The sequence below is a fragment of the Cricetulus griseus genome, chromosome 6, assembly GCF_003668045.3.
Source record: "Cricetulus griseus strain 17A/GY chromosome 6, alternate assembly CriGri-PICRH-1.0, whole genome shotgun sequence".
NCBI lineage: Eukaryota > Metazoa > Chordata > Mammalia > Rodentia > Cricetidae > Cricetulus > Cricetulus griseus.
In genome coordinates this window covers 32,979,970-32,994,083 of record NC_048599.1, presented here as the reverse complement: position 1 = coordinate 32,994,083, position 14,114 = coordinate 32,979,970, and the positions used below count along the sequence as shown (strand labels likewise).

Below are 14,114 nucleotides of genomic sequence, written 5' to 3'. Positions count from 1 at the left end.
AAGGAGTCAGATCAAGTTTGACGAACAGATGTTTTAAAGGAAAGTACTCACACAACAACTCAGTCCTCTAAACCAGGCGAACCATGGAACAGAGAGAGAGCCGCCTGCGTGTGTGGTCTGCATTACCTGTGCCAGCCCCCAAGAGAGCGTGGCTAACATTTCCCCTACAGGCATTTCTTGTCTGGAATGTTGATAGTATAGCATGCAGGGTCCAATGATGAATAGGAATGTTGGTGACAATTCTTCCCTCATCAGCCTGTGTCGCACTCATATTAATCAGGGTTCTCTAGAGGAACAGAACTGATGGAAAGAGATTTATTAGTGTGGCTTACAGGCTTAGTTAATCTAACAATGGCTGTCTACCAACACAAAAGTCCAATAATGCAGTAGTTGTTTAGTCTACCAGACTGGATGTCTCAACTGGTCTTTAGTATATGCCAGAATCCAGGAGAAGTAGTCTCTAGTGATGGAATGGACTTACCAGCCAGAGTGAGGGCAAACATGCAAAGAGAAAGAAAGAGCTTCCTTCTTCCATGTTCTTTATGTAGGCTGCCAGCAGAGTGTAGATCTTCCCACCTCAGAAAATTGGGATTAAAAAGTAGATTGTCCCACTTCAAATACTTAATTAAGAAAAAATTTCTCACAGGTATGCCCAGATACTTGAGTTTTAGTTAATTCCATGTGTAGTTGACAACCAAGAATGGCCATCACAATCCACCGCTTGTAAACTTTATGCACAATCGTATTTCCTTATGTCATGCTTAATTTCCAAATTAAAACAATAGTCATGTCATAATACGTATAACATGATGTAACTTGTAGGCAGACTTTTCTGTCCTGTCAGCCAGTTCCCAAATAACCACACAGAGGCTTCTTCTTCTTCTTCTTCTTCTTCTTCTTCTTCTTCTTCTTCTTCTTCTTCTTATTATTATTATTATTATTATTATTATTATTATTATTATTATTATGATAGCTCAGTTTGTCACTGATTAGCTCTTATAACTTAAGTTGACCCATATTGCTTATCTGTACTCTGCCATGTGGTTCAGTGCCTTTTCTCAGTATGGCAAGTTCATCTCCTGCTTCTCTTGCATCTCCTTGTGACTCCTGAGACTCCTCCTCCTCCTCTTCTTTGTGCTCTCTTTTTGTCTTCCAGTCCCACCTAACCTCTACCTGTCCAGCTATGGGCCAGTCAGCTTCTTTATTAAACCAACCACAGTGACATGTATTCACACACTATAAAGGAATAGTCCACAATAACTATCCCTTGAATAACAGCAAATGCATTATAATATTTACAATAGATGGCGCCTTTTGGGGGGCATTCTTTTGGTATCTCAAAACTTAAACATGACAACCACTGATATTCTCTTATTTCATGACAAAGAAATCAAGGAAAGAAAACACAAGTATGTACAAGTGTATTTTTAACAAAATATGATAGAAACACTCATGTCAATTTCTCATTTCTGCAACTGTTCACATGAACTTAGCTGGCATTTATAACTACCTTCTTCTACTACCCATTCTGTATTTCTTCCATCCTCAGCAGGTCTTGCTTCTTTTCTTGGAGAAGTGACCCATACCTTCATTTCTGAAGGGTCTGTGCCCTTTGTCATCCTGCCTGGATTAGGCTGTTGTAATTTCCCATTGCCTTCAATCACATGGTAGCACCACGAGTTGCTGTAAAGGATCTCCTGCACTTCAGACATAATCTTTCTTACCTCCATTGTGCAGAAGCAACGTAGTTTCCCCTTGGTAATCTGAATCAATCACCCCTCCCAACAATGTTGTTCCTTTCTTAGGCTGTTGACATAAGAACATCAGAAGCCCAAAGTGGCCAGGGAAAAGTCTAAAAGCTTCCAGCTCAATGGAATGTTTGTTGTGGCTCCTGGTAGGAGTGCTCCCCCCTCTGGAACCAAAACTTCTAGGCCAGGAGAACTTAAGATCACAGGAACAGAAAGCAAAAATTTTCTTACTGGGTCACTAGAAGTGATAATGGAATGAATCCCTTTTCCATCCCTTGATGCCTGGACCCATAGACCCTGGTTATGGGAGAAATGGTACCATATATTGGACACTGATTCAAAGCATATACTGCCTTCTGGAGAACTCTGCCCCAGTCTTCCAGGTGGCTGCCACCTAATTAGCTCTGTAATTGTGTCCTCAAAAGACTATTCCATATTTCTATCAGACCAATTGCTTCAGGATTGTGGAGAACATGATAAGGCCAATGGATTCCATGGTCTTGGGTCCATGGTTGTAATTCTTTGGCTGTGAAATGAGTTCCTTGGTCAGAAGCAATACCATGTGTATAAGGCATTCTGTAAGTCCACGGATAGTAGGTTTTTTTTTTTTTTCAGAAGCATTACATGCAGGAAAGACAAATCCATAACCAGAATAAATATCTATTCCAGTATGGACAAAGAATTGTCCAGTCCATGGAGGAAGTAGTTCAATGTAGTCAACCTGCTACTAGGTTGCTGGCTGGTCACCCCAGGGAATGGTGCCATATCTGAGGCTCAGTGTTGGTCTCTGCTATTGGCAGATCTGGCACTCAGCATCAGCTGTAGCCAGGTCAGCCTTGGTGTGTGAAAGTCCATCTTGTTGAGCCCAGGCATAACCCCTATCTCTGCCACCAGGGCCACTTTGTTCATGTGCCCATTGGGCAATAACAGGCATGGCTGGGGAAAGAGTTTGACTGTCCACAGAATGGGTCATCCTGTCTACTTGATTATTGAACTCTTCCTCAGCTGAAGTCATCTTTTGATCAGCATTTACATGGGACACAGGTGTCTTCACGTCCTTTGCCCATTTGGAGAGATCTATTCACACACTTCTTCTCCAGATACCCTTCTCACTAATTTTCTAATCATGTTCTTTCTAAATCCCTGACTATCCAGCCAATCCGTTGGCTGTAGACCATAAATCAATGAAAAACTGCACATCTGGCCATTGCTCCTTCCAAAGAGAAGTATGGCCATGTGTATTGTCTGAAGTTCTGCCCACTGACTTTCAGGGTTGTCCCAGAAAGGGGTTGTAATGCTACAGCTGTCCTCTTCTGGTTGGTGCCTGAATTTATGTGCAGAACCATCAGTAAACCAGGCCCTGGTCTTCTCTTCCTCAGTCAGTTGGTCATAGGGCTTACCCCATGAAGCTATAGGTGCAGGCTTGGCAGCAGATGGCATTGTGACAGAATAGAAACCATTGGCTTTTGGGCAGTTTTTTTCATGTAACTTGATTGTTCCTTCAGGATCTGATCAAGCCTGATCATGTATACACCACTTCCATTTGATAATGGATTGCTGCTGTGCATGTCCTACTTGATGACTTGGTAGGCCAAATAAAAGTCCAGCTCATGATGGGCAGCTCAAGTGTCATGGTAACTTGGTGGCCTGTTGTCAGATGGTTCCGTTTACACTAAGGCTCCATAGCAATCTAAGCTGTCTCTCGAAGGGGAATAGTTGTCTTCAGATAATGGTAGAGCTTTGCTCCAAAATCTCTAAGGTCTCTTCAGTGATTCACCTGTAGGCGTTTGCCTAGTGCTCCAAACAACATTCCTATGTGTCACTGACTCCTTAAGTGCCCTCAGGTCTTCTGGGTTATGTGTCCCAAGTGGTAGAGCAGCCTCCCTAGCAGCCGGTATCTGTTGAAGGACCTTCTTCTGTTCCAGTGCCACACAAAGCCAGTAGCTTTCTAAGTTACTTGCTATATGGGCTTGAGAAACACATCCAAGTGAGGAATGTCCTATCTTTAGAATCTAAATAGGCCCCTAAATGTGCTTCTTTCTTGGTGGTGGGAGGGGCCAGGTGCCATCATTTATCCTTCACCTTAGAAGGAATATCTCTGCATGCCCCACACCACTGGACTCCTAAGAATTTCACTGAGGTAGAAGGCCCTTGAATTTTGGTTGGATTTACTGCCAGTCCTCTGGTTGCTGCCTCCTGCTCATTTGGTCCAATTAGCATAATGTCATCAATATAGTGAATCAATATGATATTTTGTGAAAGAGGCAGATGACCAGGATCCCTTCAATCTAAGTTATGACACAGTCTTGGAGAGTTAATATATTGTAACATGAATAATAAAAACCCAGAGACAGATATTAGAGTTCAAACTAAAGATCAGAGAAGCCAAGCAGCTAGCCACTAGAGAATTCTCACCTCTGCCAATGCTCAGACCAAAAGGGTGATCCATTGAGCCTCAGACTGCATCTCCAGACTGCATTGCTCTCCAGCAAGTTCCAGAAGCCTAGACTGCAATGCCTTCCTCACTGTGGCTGGAGACAAATTGCCTAAGACTGACTTTGCTTCTCCCTTATATACAGTTTCTAGTTCTAGGATTAAAGACCTGAGCTCTGTTATTCTTTTACAATCTTGTGTAGCCCTGGGTGGCCTTGAACTCACAGAGATCCATCTGCCTCTGTCTCCTGAGTCCTGGGATTAAAGGTGTGCCTCACCACTGCCCAGCTTTTATAGCTAACTAGTGTGACTGGCTTTGCATTCTGATCTCCAGTGGCTTTATTAGATCATTAAAAAAAATGTAACACCACAATATATCCTTGAAGTAAAACTGGGAAGATATACTGCTGGCCTTGCCAACTGAAAGCAAATTGCTTCTGGTGGTCCTTATGGGCAGGTACTGAGGAAAAGGCATTTATTAGATCAACAGCTGCATACTGCGTACCAGGAGATGTGGCAGTCTGCTTAAGAAGGACACCATATTTGGTATAGCAGCTGCAGTTGGAATTTCTCCTTGATTGAGTTTTCAGCAGTCAACTGTCATTCTCCATAAGCCCCCAGTCTTCCGCACTGCCCATATAGGAGAGTTAAAGGAAGATGCTGCGTGTTTCAGGTCCTTTAAGGTGGCGCTAATTTCTGCTGTTCCTCCAGGGACGTGATACTGTTTTTGATTCACTATTTTCCCTGGAAGAGGCCTCTCTAAAGGCTTCCATTTGCCCTCTCCAACCATAATATCGCTCACTCCACAGATCAATGAACGAATGTGGGGACCCTGCCAAATTCTAAGTATATCTATGCCAATTAAACATTCCGGGACTGGGAAACTAACCACAGTATGAGTTTGGGGACCCACTGGACCTACTGTGAGTCAGACTTCAGCCAAAACTCCGTTAATCACCTGACCCCCATAAGCCCCTACTTTAACTGGAGGTCCATGATGTTTCTTGGGATCTCCTAAAAGCAGAATCAATTCAGAGCCAATATCTAATAGACTCTGGGAAGTCTGGCTGTTTCCTTTCCCCCAGTGTACAGTTTCCCTTGTAATATGCCATAGGTCCCTCGGGGGAAGGACTGGAGAAAGGCTAACTGTAAAACTCTTAGGCATTTTATCAAGGTCCTTCCTCAGGGGAACCTGACCTTCCCTTCATTTAAGGGGTTCTATGCCTGTAAACTGGCTCAAGTCTGAAAATTGGTTCATGGCCCAAGATTCTATTTTTTCCATGATGTGAGGTAGTCTTTCTTTCATTTATTTGAGAATTTTTGAGCTTATATAGATGAAACAAAAAAACTGCTCCAGGATTTTGATCTATTTCATTCCTAGTAACACCATGATTGATTAGCCAGTACCAAAAGTCCATACGAGTCATGCCACTATAAAAATCACTTTGTTGTGCTGCCCATCACTGGTCAGGCCATCATAGACATTGCCTTGTCTAGGCTGCGATAACTATGTTCACCTTGCCTTTGGCAAGTCAGTGCTGCCACCTGGCTCCGACTACTTTGGGGCCCAGTTGAACCCATTGCATTAATTCATCCAACTGAGAAGCAGCATCTCTGACCATAAGGTCTTACACAAGGAAAAGAGTGACAACCAAATTCTTTAAATGTGTCAGTGTTCCTCTAACCATTTTGCATCTTAGAGGATTAGTGCAGGGCATGTCTTCTGGGCTTTCCCATTGTGGAGGATTAGATTTTACACACGGTACCCACTCTAGCATTGCAGTTTCCTGGAAACTTACCATCTCTTGGAACTTGGTTGTTGGTCTGATCTGGCTGCTGGGGAGGCTAGGAGACATGGCACTAGTCAGCTAGGTATGCTCCCAGTGAAAAATCACTTTTCCCACCATTGGGAAGGAAGAGGAGGGAAACGACACCACGTGTACATCACTGCCAGTGTTTGTCTTACATGTGTTCAGATTTTCTAGAATGGGGCACATGATTCTACTCAGCTAGTACTGAAGGGAGCAATAAAGAGAACTTACTTTTGCTTTTTCATTAATAAACGTTGTGTTTCGAATAGTTCTACATTCACTGAAACATTGAGAAGGAGACATACAAAGCCTTCACATGTCTCCTTTCACCGACTCACTATTCTCACCTGGCACCAGACTGCTACATTTGTTGCAGGTGATGAACAAACTGACACCTTGTTATTATCTAAGTCCATAGTTTGTGGTAGGGTTCCAGTTTGGCCTGTCAGATGGTCTGATCCTCAGCTCAATGGGATTTAGAGTCACCTGGGCATGTCTGTGAGGGCATTTCCAGAGACAGTTATCTCAGGGAAGATCCACATTGAATGAAGGAACACCATCCATGGTCTGGGGTCCTGAGCTGAGTAACAAGGAGAAAGCCAGTGAGTAGCATGCTCATCTTTCTCCAGGTCCTGAGAGTGAACATCACATGACCAGCTGCATCAGGAACCCACTGCCCTGTCTTCTTGCCTTGAAGGACTGTATTCTCTCAAATGACAAATTAAAATTGTCCCTCCCTCCCTCCCTCCCTCCCTTCCTTCCTTCCTTAAGTTGCTTTTGTTAAGTATTTTATCAGAGCAGCGAGGAAAGTAACTAGCATAGAGTTGTACATTCGATGGATTTGGAGAAATGGGTAATGGCGCCATTATAATGTCACACAGAATATTTCCTCTGTACCCTGCCTGTTGTTCCTTCCGTCTCCTTAGAGCAGGCCTTCTCTGATCTTTTTACTCACTATAATGTTTGCCATTTCCAGAAACGTAGTCAGAATCCTACAATATGTCACCTTGTCTACTTGGCTTCTCTTGGTCATATGCATTTAACCTCCATGTCACTCCATGATTTGGTGAGTCATTTATTTGTAGCACTGAATAATATACCATCATCTAGACACACTGCAGTTTCTTTTTCTGTTCACTCTCTAAGGAACATCTTGGCTGTTTCCAAGTCTAGACCATTATGAACAAAGATGCGAAAGCATTCGCAGGCAGGGTTTTGTGTAGATACAAGTTTTCAGCTTATTTGGCTAAGAAAGAATGGAATTGTTAGTAGCCGTGATCACAGTATAGTTTACCTTTGTACAAAACTGTCAGCCTTTGTCGAAGAGTGACCCTACCATTTTGCAACAACACCAGCAACTGCTCTGTGTCCCTGCAAACCTTTGCTGTTTTTCCATATAGATTTGGCTCTTCTGGCAGCTCTCTGGTTTCACTTCATTGGTGCTGTGAATGTGCCTTCCCTTAGTGATGGATGCCACCGAATGATTGTGCTAATGTATTTCAAATGCTTACCCTTCACCTATGTGACCTCTCTGATGAGGTTTCTATTTAGATTTTTTGTTTGTTTGTTTCCTTTTACTCAGGTTGCTTATTTCAGATTGATTTAAAACAAATCACAGACACCTGTTATTTCTCTAATAGAAAATGTTAATTTGATATCCAACTATCAATTAAAGTTCAATGTTTTCACTAACTGGGAGAATGCGTTCAGTTAGGGATAAATTAAAGGCCAATTCAGGATGAGCTTCTGCCATTGGTTGACTCCATAAGCAGGAGGCCAGGCAATAGAGAGGCAGGACTTCAAGGTTTGTGTTTTAAGGACCTTTGTTTCTTTCCTTTCTTCCTCTGTGGCCTCTTCTGTGTCTGCTCCATCTGCAGTTGGCCCTTAACAAATTGGCATGGCTGAGACATTCTGGGCTGATATCCATGTGGCACCATGGCCAGCTGCAAGGTACAGGCTAATTGGGTGCTTTCTTCCCCAAAAGCCCACAGTGGAGCTCCTCACTAGTCTAATAGAATATGCAACTGTGTGCTTGTGGTAGTTCTAACCCAGGTGCTGGGGAAGCATAAGTGACCCAGACAGAAGTCCCAGCCCTCATGGGGTCTGCATTCTAGCCAGAGGAGGAAGACACGAACAAAGGAAAGAGATGAACTAGATAGAAGGTACACGAGGAGAAATGGAGGAGTGTAGCAGATGGTTAAGTGCTAGATAGGGAGGAACTGTTGTCTTCACAAGGTGCAAAGGCTTGATGGAGGCCAGGGGGGGAGTCACATGGGCATGGCAAGGGCACAAGTACCCGACTCTTTCTCTTTTTATACCACTGTTTTTGTTTTGTTTTGTTTTGTTTTGTTTTTGCTTCACTTCTTTTGACATTTGGAATGGATTGCTCCTACTTTTACGTTAGGTTACTTTAAATTTCATGACCCCATATTCTGGTCCCCTGCCTAATTTCCTTCTTCTTCCCTTGGGAAATGCCCTCTGGCCATGCTGGTGAGCACGGGCACAGATAATTCATTTGATTGTTAGTGAGGGTTACTCCTTCTGTCAACATACCCGACACCTCTGCTCCCTCTCATTTATTTATAGTAACTTTTGGATTTTTTTTTTTTTTCGAGACAGAGTTTCTCTGTGGAGCTTTGGAGCCTATCCTGGCACTCGCTCTGGAGACCAGGCTGGCCTCGAACTCACAGAGATCTGCCTGCTTCTGCCTCCCGAGTGCTGGGATTAAAGGCGTGCGCCACCAACACTCAGCAACTTCTGGATCTTTAAATGAGAACAACTCATTTGTATATTAATCACTAAGTTGCTCCAAAGGTAGCACTGGGTTTTATGTCATAGATTGGTTTCTTACAATTCCTGGTGCTGCCCATTCTTAACCTGCTCTCTGGCCTTTCTTCTTGTTCAGTCGCTAATGGAGGGCACATTTGGTTGAACCGGTAGCCCATTCCCTCTTCCTACCTTTCCATGCTTCATTTTTCTGAAATCTGACATTTTTTGCTTTGTAGGAAGACATATAAGACTTGCTCATCCAACTAATATTTATTGTGCTGGAAACACAACTTCTTGGCTAGGTCATACAGCCATTGTCAATATTACTCAGTAAATAAAGATGGCCTTCAGTGGTTAGCCTCTGAGAGATTCTTCCCTTCAATAGATTTGTTTTATTTGCTTTTCTGTGAGTGGCTCATGCATGCTCTGTTGCCATTTTTTCTATGATGTCACCATTTTACTCATTCCAGGCTCATGTTATCATAGCTAGTGTGCAGTGATATCAAATCTGTCCTTTGTTCCTTGTGCCCTTCATGGGCCTCTTTGAATCGAATGCAACGGAAAGTTTGTTGATTGGGGCCATTGTTTTCTTTGGGTCCTGGTTGCTTTCTTGTCTGTGTATGGTTCACACTGAGGTGTTGATGACATTCCACATATTCTTCTGTACATCTTTTGTGTCCCCCAACTGGCATCAAAATTGCCCAATTTTCTGTGAGATGTAACTGGAAAGACACACAAATCTGTGGTTTCTAAAAGCATTCATTCAGGTTGGAGTTGAAAAGGATACATGGTAAATCTTCCTTTTTTACTTTTCATGCATCATTATCTATTTTGTTTTGTATATAGTCAAACTGAATACCTCAAATTCTTGCCTTTCAGGCCAGACTCACTTGGTTTGTTTGTTTTGCTTTGCTTTTAAGGAGATAACTAGAACATCTTGTGGTGGAGCAGGTTACCCAAGGAAGGACCAGTAGGCAAGGACTTCATCCTTTTTTCCTGGACCTTGAGAGTTCACAAGTTTGGACATTCAAGTACACCAGAGAGAAAAGGTGCCCAAGATGGCTGGCTTGGGGAAGGAAAGGGTCGGGAAAGATTCCTCAGGAGAACTTGTTTTTTCTTTTTCTTTTTTTTTTTTTGTTGTTGTTGTTTTGTTTTGTTTTGTTTTGGTGACACAGAAAGCCTTGTGCATAGATAAGGAAAAACACTGCTAATCTCCCACTTTGACTCAGGGTACTTGAGCCCCAAAGCAAAGAATAGTTGGATCATTATGGTCAACAGGTGTGCAGTTGTCTCTGGGAAGGTCATGCAAGGCAGAAACGGGACAGAACAACTGGAGTATTCTATAAGGCCAGACTGAAAGAATAGGTCCTCAATAGTGGTCATAATGAGAAAGAGAAGATTCTAGGAGCTTTTGGAGAGATGGAAGTAGAATGACACTTAAGTATATCCAATGAACCACTATCTTCTGCAGCTCTGCCATGCCCAAAGCTGGCTGTGTAGATATCAGAGTGGATTTTGTGTTTTTTTAATATTTATCAATAGATGGATAGAATGAATAGAATATGAATGAATAGAATAGAGTGAATCAATAGATTCAAAGCTTACTATATGTGCAGCCTTAATATAGTTTTTACAGACAATGAATAGGCTTACTCTTTATGATTTATCTAAGAATACGGCAATAAATGAAGATAGCTGCTTGGTAACTGGATAACGCATGCTGTCTCCTTTTGGTGAATGTATGTGGTACATCATATATATCACAATTGCACATACCGACATAAAATGTTAAACATCCTTCTCCCCCTTTCCCTTTCCCGCTTCCCCCCTTTTCCCCCCTTACCCCACTTTCTCCCTAAGCATTTGTAAGAGTTGTTTTGGAGTAACCTGATTTGCCCAGGGGCTTTCCATAGCTAAAACAGAAAGACCTCCATAAATCGTGGTCCATGCACTGTAAAGTTTTAAGGGACTTTGGGTTTATTTATCAGATTGTGGTTCTGAAATCAATACAGGGTCAGTCTGATGAGAGCAGAAATCATGAGCTAACTGATTCCCCCCTTGGGTTCCTATCACCTGGACACTCTGGGGACACTCCAGATGTTTCAGAGCCATTTGTGACTGGTTGAATAAATGAACTGTTCTTAGTAATGCCAATTTAATGATTGAGTTTTTTTTATTTAATATTTTTTCTTTTTTTTTATTTGAATTAGAAACAAGATTGTTTTACATGTCAATCCCAGTTCCCTCTCCCTCCCCTCCTCCCCTACTAACCCCCAACTAAAACCCTACCTATCCCATATCCCTTTTGCTCCCCAGGGAGGGTGAGGCCTTCCATGGGGGGGGGGTCCTCAGAGTCTGTCATATCCTTTGGGGTAGAGCCTAGGCCCACCCCTGTGTCTAGCCTCAGGGAGTATCCCTCCATTAGAATGGGCTCCCAAAGTCCACACCTATGCAAGGGATAATTACTGATCTACTACAGGAGGACCCATAGATTTCCAAGGTCTCCTCACTGACACCCACGTTTCTAGGGTCTGGATCAGTCCCATGCTAGTTTCCCAGCTATCAGTCTGGGGACCAAGAGCTTCCCTGATGTTCAGGTCAGCTGTTTCTGTGGGTTTCACCAGCCTGGTCTGGACCCCTTTGCTCATCACTCCTCCTTCTCTGCAACTGGATTCCAGTTCAGTTCAGTGATTAGTTGTGGGTGTCTGCTTCTACTTCCACCAGCTGCTGGATGAAGGCTATAGGATGGCATATAAGTCAGTCATCAATCTCATTATCAGGGGAGGGCATTTAAGGTTGCCTCTCCTCAGTTGCTTAGATTGTTAGCTGGTGTCAACTTTGTAGAGCTCCAGACCTTTCCCTAGAGCCTGACTTCTCTGTAAACCTAAAGTGTCTCCCTCTATTATGGTATCTCCATTCTTGTTATCTTCTATTCTTCCCCCGACTCAACCTTTCTGCTCCCTCATGTCCTCCTCGCCCCTCCTCTTCTCCTCTTCTTATTCTCCTAGCTCCCCCCCATGCTCCCAATTTGTTCAGGAGATCTTGTCCCTTCCCCCTTCTCCAGGGGACCATGTATGTCTCTCTTAGGGTCCTCCTTGTTTATTAGCTTCTCTAGCAGTGTGGATTGTAGGCTGGTAATCCTTTACTCTATGTCTAAAATCCACATATGAGTGAGTTTGTCTTTTTGTGACTGGGTTACCTCGCTCAGAATGGTTTCTTCTAGTTCCATCCATTTGCCTGCGAATTTCAAGATTCCATTGTTTTTTTTTTTTTCCCCACTGAGTAGTACTCCATTGTGTAAATAAATGTACCACATTTTCTCTATCCATTCTTCAGTTGAGGGGCATCTAGGATGTTTCCAGGTTCTGGCTATTACAAATAATGTTGCTGTGAACATAGATGAACAGATGACCTTGTTGTATGAATGTGCTTCTTTTGGGTATATGCCTAGGAGTGGAATCGCTGGATCTTGTGGTAGACTCATGCCCATTTTCCTGAGGAGTCACCATACTGATTTCCAAAGGGGCTGTACAAGTTGGCACTCCCACCAACAGTGGAGGAGTGTTCCCCTTTCTCCGCATGCTCTTCAGCATAAACTGTCATTGGTGTTTTTGATTTTAGCCATTCTGACAGGAGTAAGATGTTATCTCAGAGTTGTTTTGATTTGCATTTCCCTGATAGCTAAGGATGTTGAACATTGAGATAAACAATTGATAATTGGGACCTCCTGAAACTGAGAAGCTTCTGTAAGGCAAAGGACACAGTCAGCAAGACAAAACAGCAGCCCACAGACTGGGAAAAGAGGCCCCTAATTGGTTATCCAATTCTGAGTGGTCATCCCTAAAATCATACACATACAAACAACACTAAGTGAACTCAGCAGGATATATTTATGTATCTATGCATTTATACATACACATAATAATAATAAAGAAAAGAGGCCATGAATTTGAGAGTGAGCCAGTGTGTATGGAGGTACATAGAATGGGAGGGAGGAAAGGGGGGAATGATGTGATCATATTTTAAATTTAAAACATTTTTTAAAATTTGATAGAAGGATTTTATATATCTGTGAAATGTGAAATAAAATATGCTGAATATTTTAAATTATGTGCATTGAATTATATATATTTAAATTATATTTACTTGAAATGTAACTGTGTTGTCATTGGTTCATAATATTTTTTTATCTTATTCTTTGCACTTCTTGTATATTTTTAGGTACTCTAGAATGAAGAGAGTTACTTTTATAATCAGTCACCTCAATGTTACAAAGATATACATTGTCCAATATTATAGAAGTACGATATTATTTTAGCACTGTAACTAAGAAACCTATTTCTGTTCTTGTCCAGGTCCATTAAGATAAGATTAGCCACTATTTTAGATATTACTGGTGTTGAAAATCTTGTCGGCACCCTCTTGCTGAGTAGGAAGATAATGGATGATTTAATCCAGTTCAATGAGGCTTGCAGAGATCCCGTAAGTACTGCTGGTGGCTGCTGCAGCCTCATTTTCCTGGTCCTAAGGGGCCATTATGACCCATGAAGATTCAGGCCTGAGGCTTTCTTGAACATCACTTGTAAAATCTTGTTGTGGGGAGCATCAGAGGTAGGGTGAGGAGTTGCCAGATCTGACTGTCATCATGGAAGGACAGCTTAGGAATGTGTCATGGTATCTGATGTCCACCCCAGTAGCAATGAGTCCCACACTTAGGATAGTGGGGCTCCATTTTATTATGTCAGATGGTGAACCTAGCTAGGATCTTTTGTTGAGCTGGCTTGAGATTTCAAGGACTAGTTATAGGATGATCATCTGTGGTCAATCTTTGGTCTTCTCTAGCATAGTGAGCTGTGGAAAACAACAGGCCTGTGTAGTGTACATGCTAACCCTGAGGCCAGTGTCAGTCTACATGTTAACCCTGAGGCTGATGCCAGTCTACATGTTAACCCTGAGGCTGATGCCAGTCTACATGTTAACCCTGAGGCTGGCGTTAGTCTGCATGCTCACCCTGAGGCCTTAAGGACACTGCCAGTTGACTTCACTAGTTGTGCAATTAGCCAAGAGGATGGAGATGTACGCTGTAACTTCTCTAAACTGCTTTATTTTGAACCAATTTTATCAAACTATGACCAAGAAACATTTTAGTAGATTTTACCATTGCAATACACTATGTAAGAAGGGCCTGTTTCTGGAAAGAGACTGCCTCTACTTGTCACTGGTCCCCTCACACCTCCATGTAGAAACTTTTTCTCAAGTTAATACCTTTGCTTCTAAAATCAGAAATTAGTTTTACCTGCTTTTGAGCTGTATGGAAGGAAAATCATACAGTTTTCTTTCCTGGTGTGGAGTA

General features: G+C 42.5%; 1 protein-coding gene across 1 annotated transcript in view; it reads left to right on the top strand.

The window, feature by feature from the left end:
• The window catches only part of Cfap61 (cilia and flagella associated protein 61), a 289,348-nt gene that overhangs the window by 88,761 nt on the left and 186,473 nt on the right, over positions 1 to 14,114 (top strand). The window contains exon 14 of the mRNA XM_027421600.2: positions 13,117 to 13,243. Coding sequence (XP_027277401.1) covers positions 13,117 to 13,243 — 127 coding nt within the window. The remainder of the gene's footprint in view (positions 1 to 13,116; positions 13,244 to 14,114) is intronic.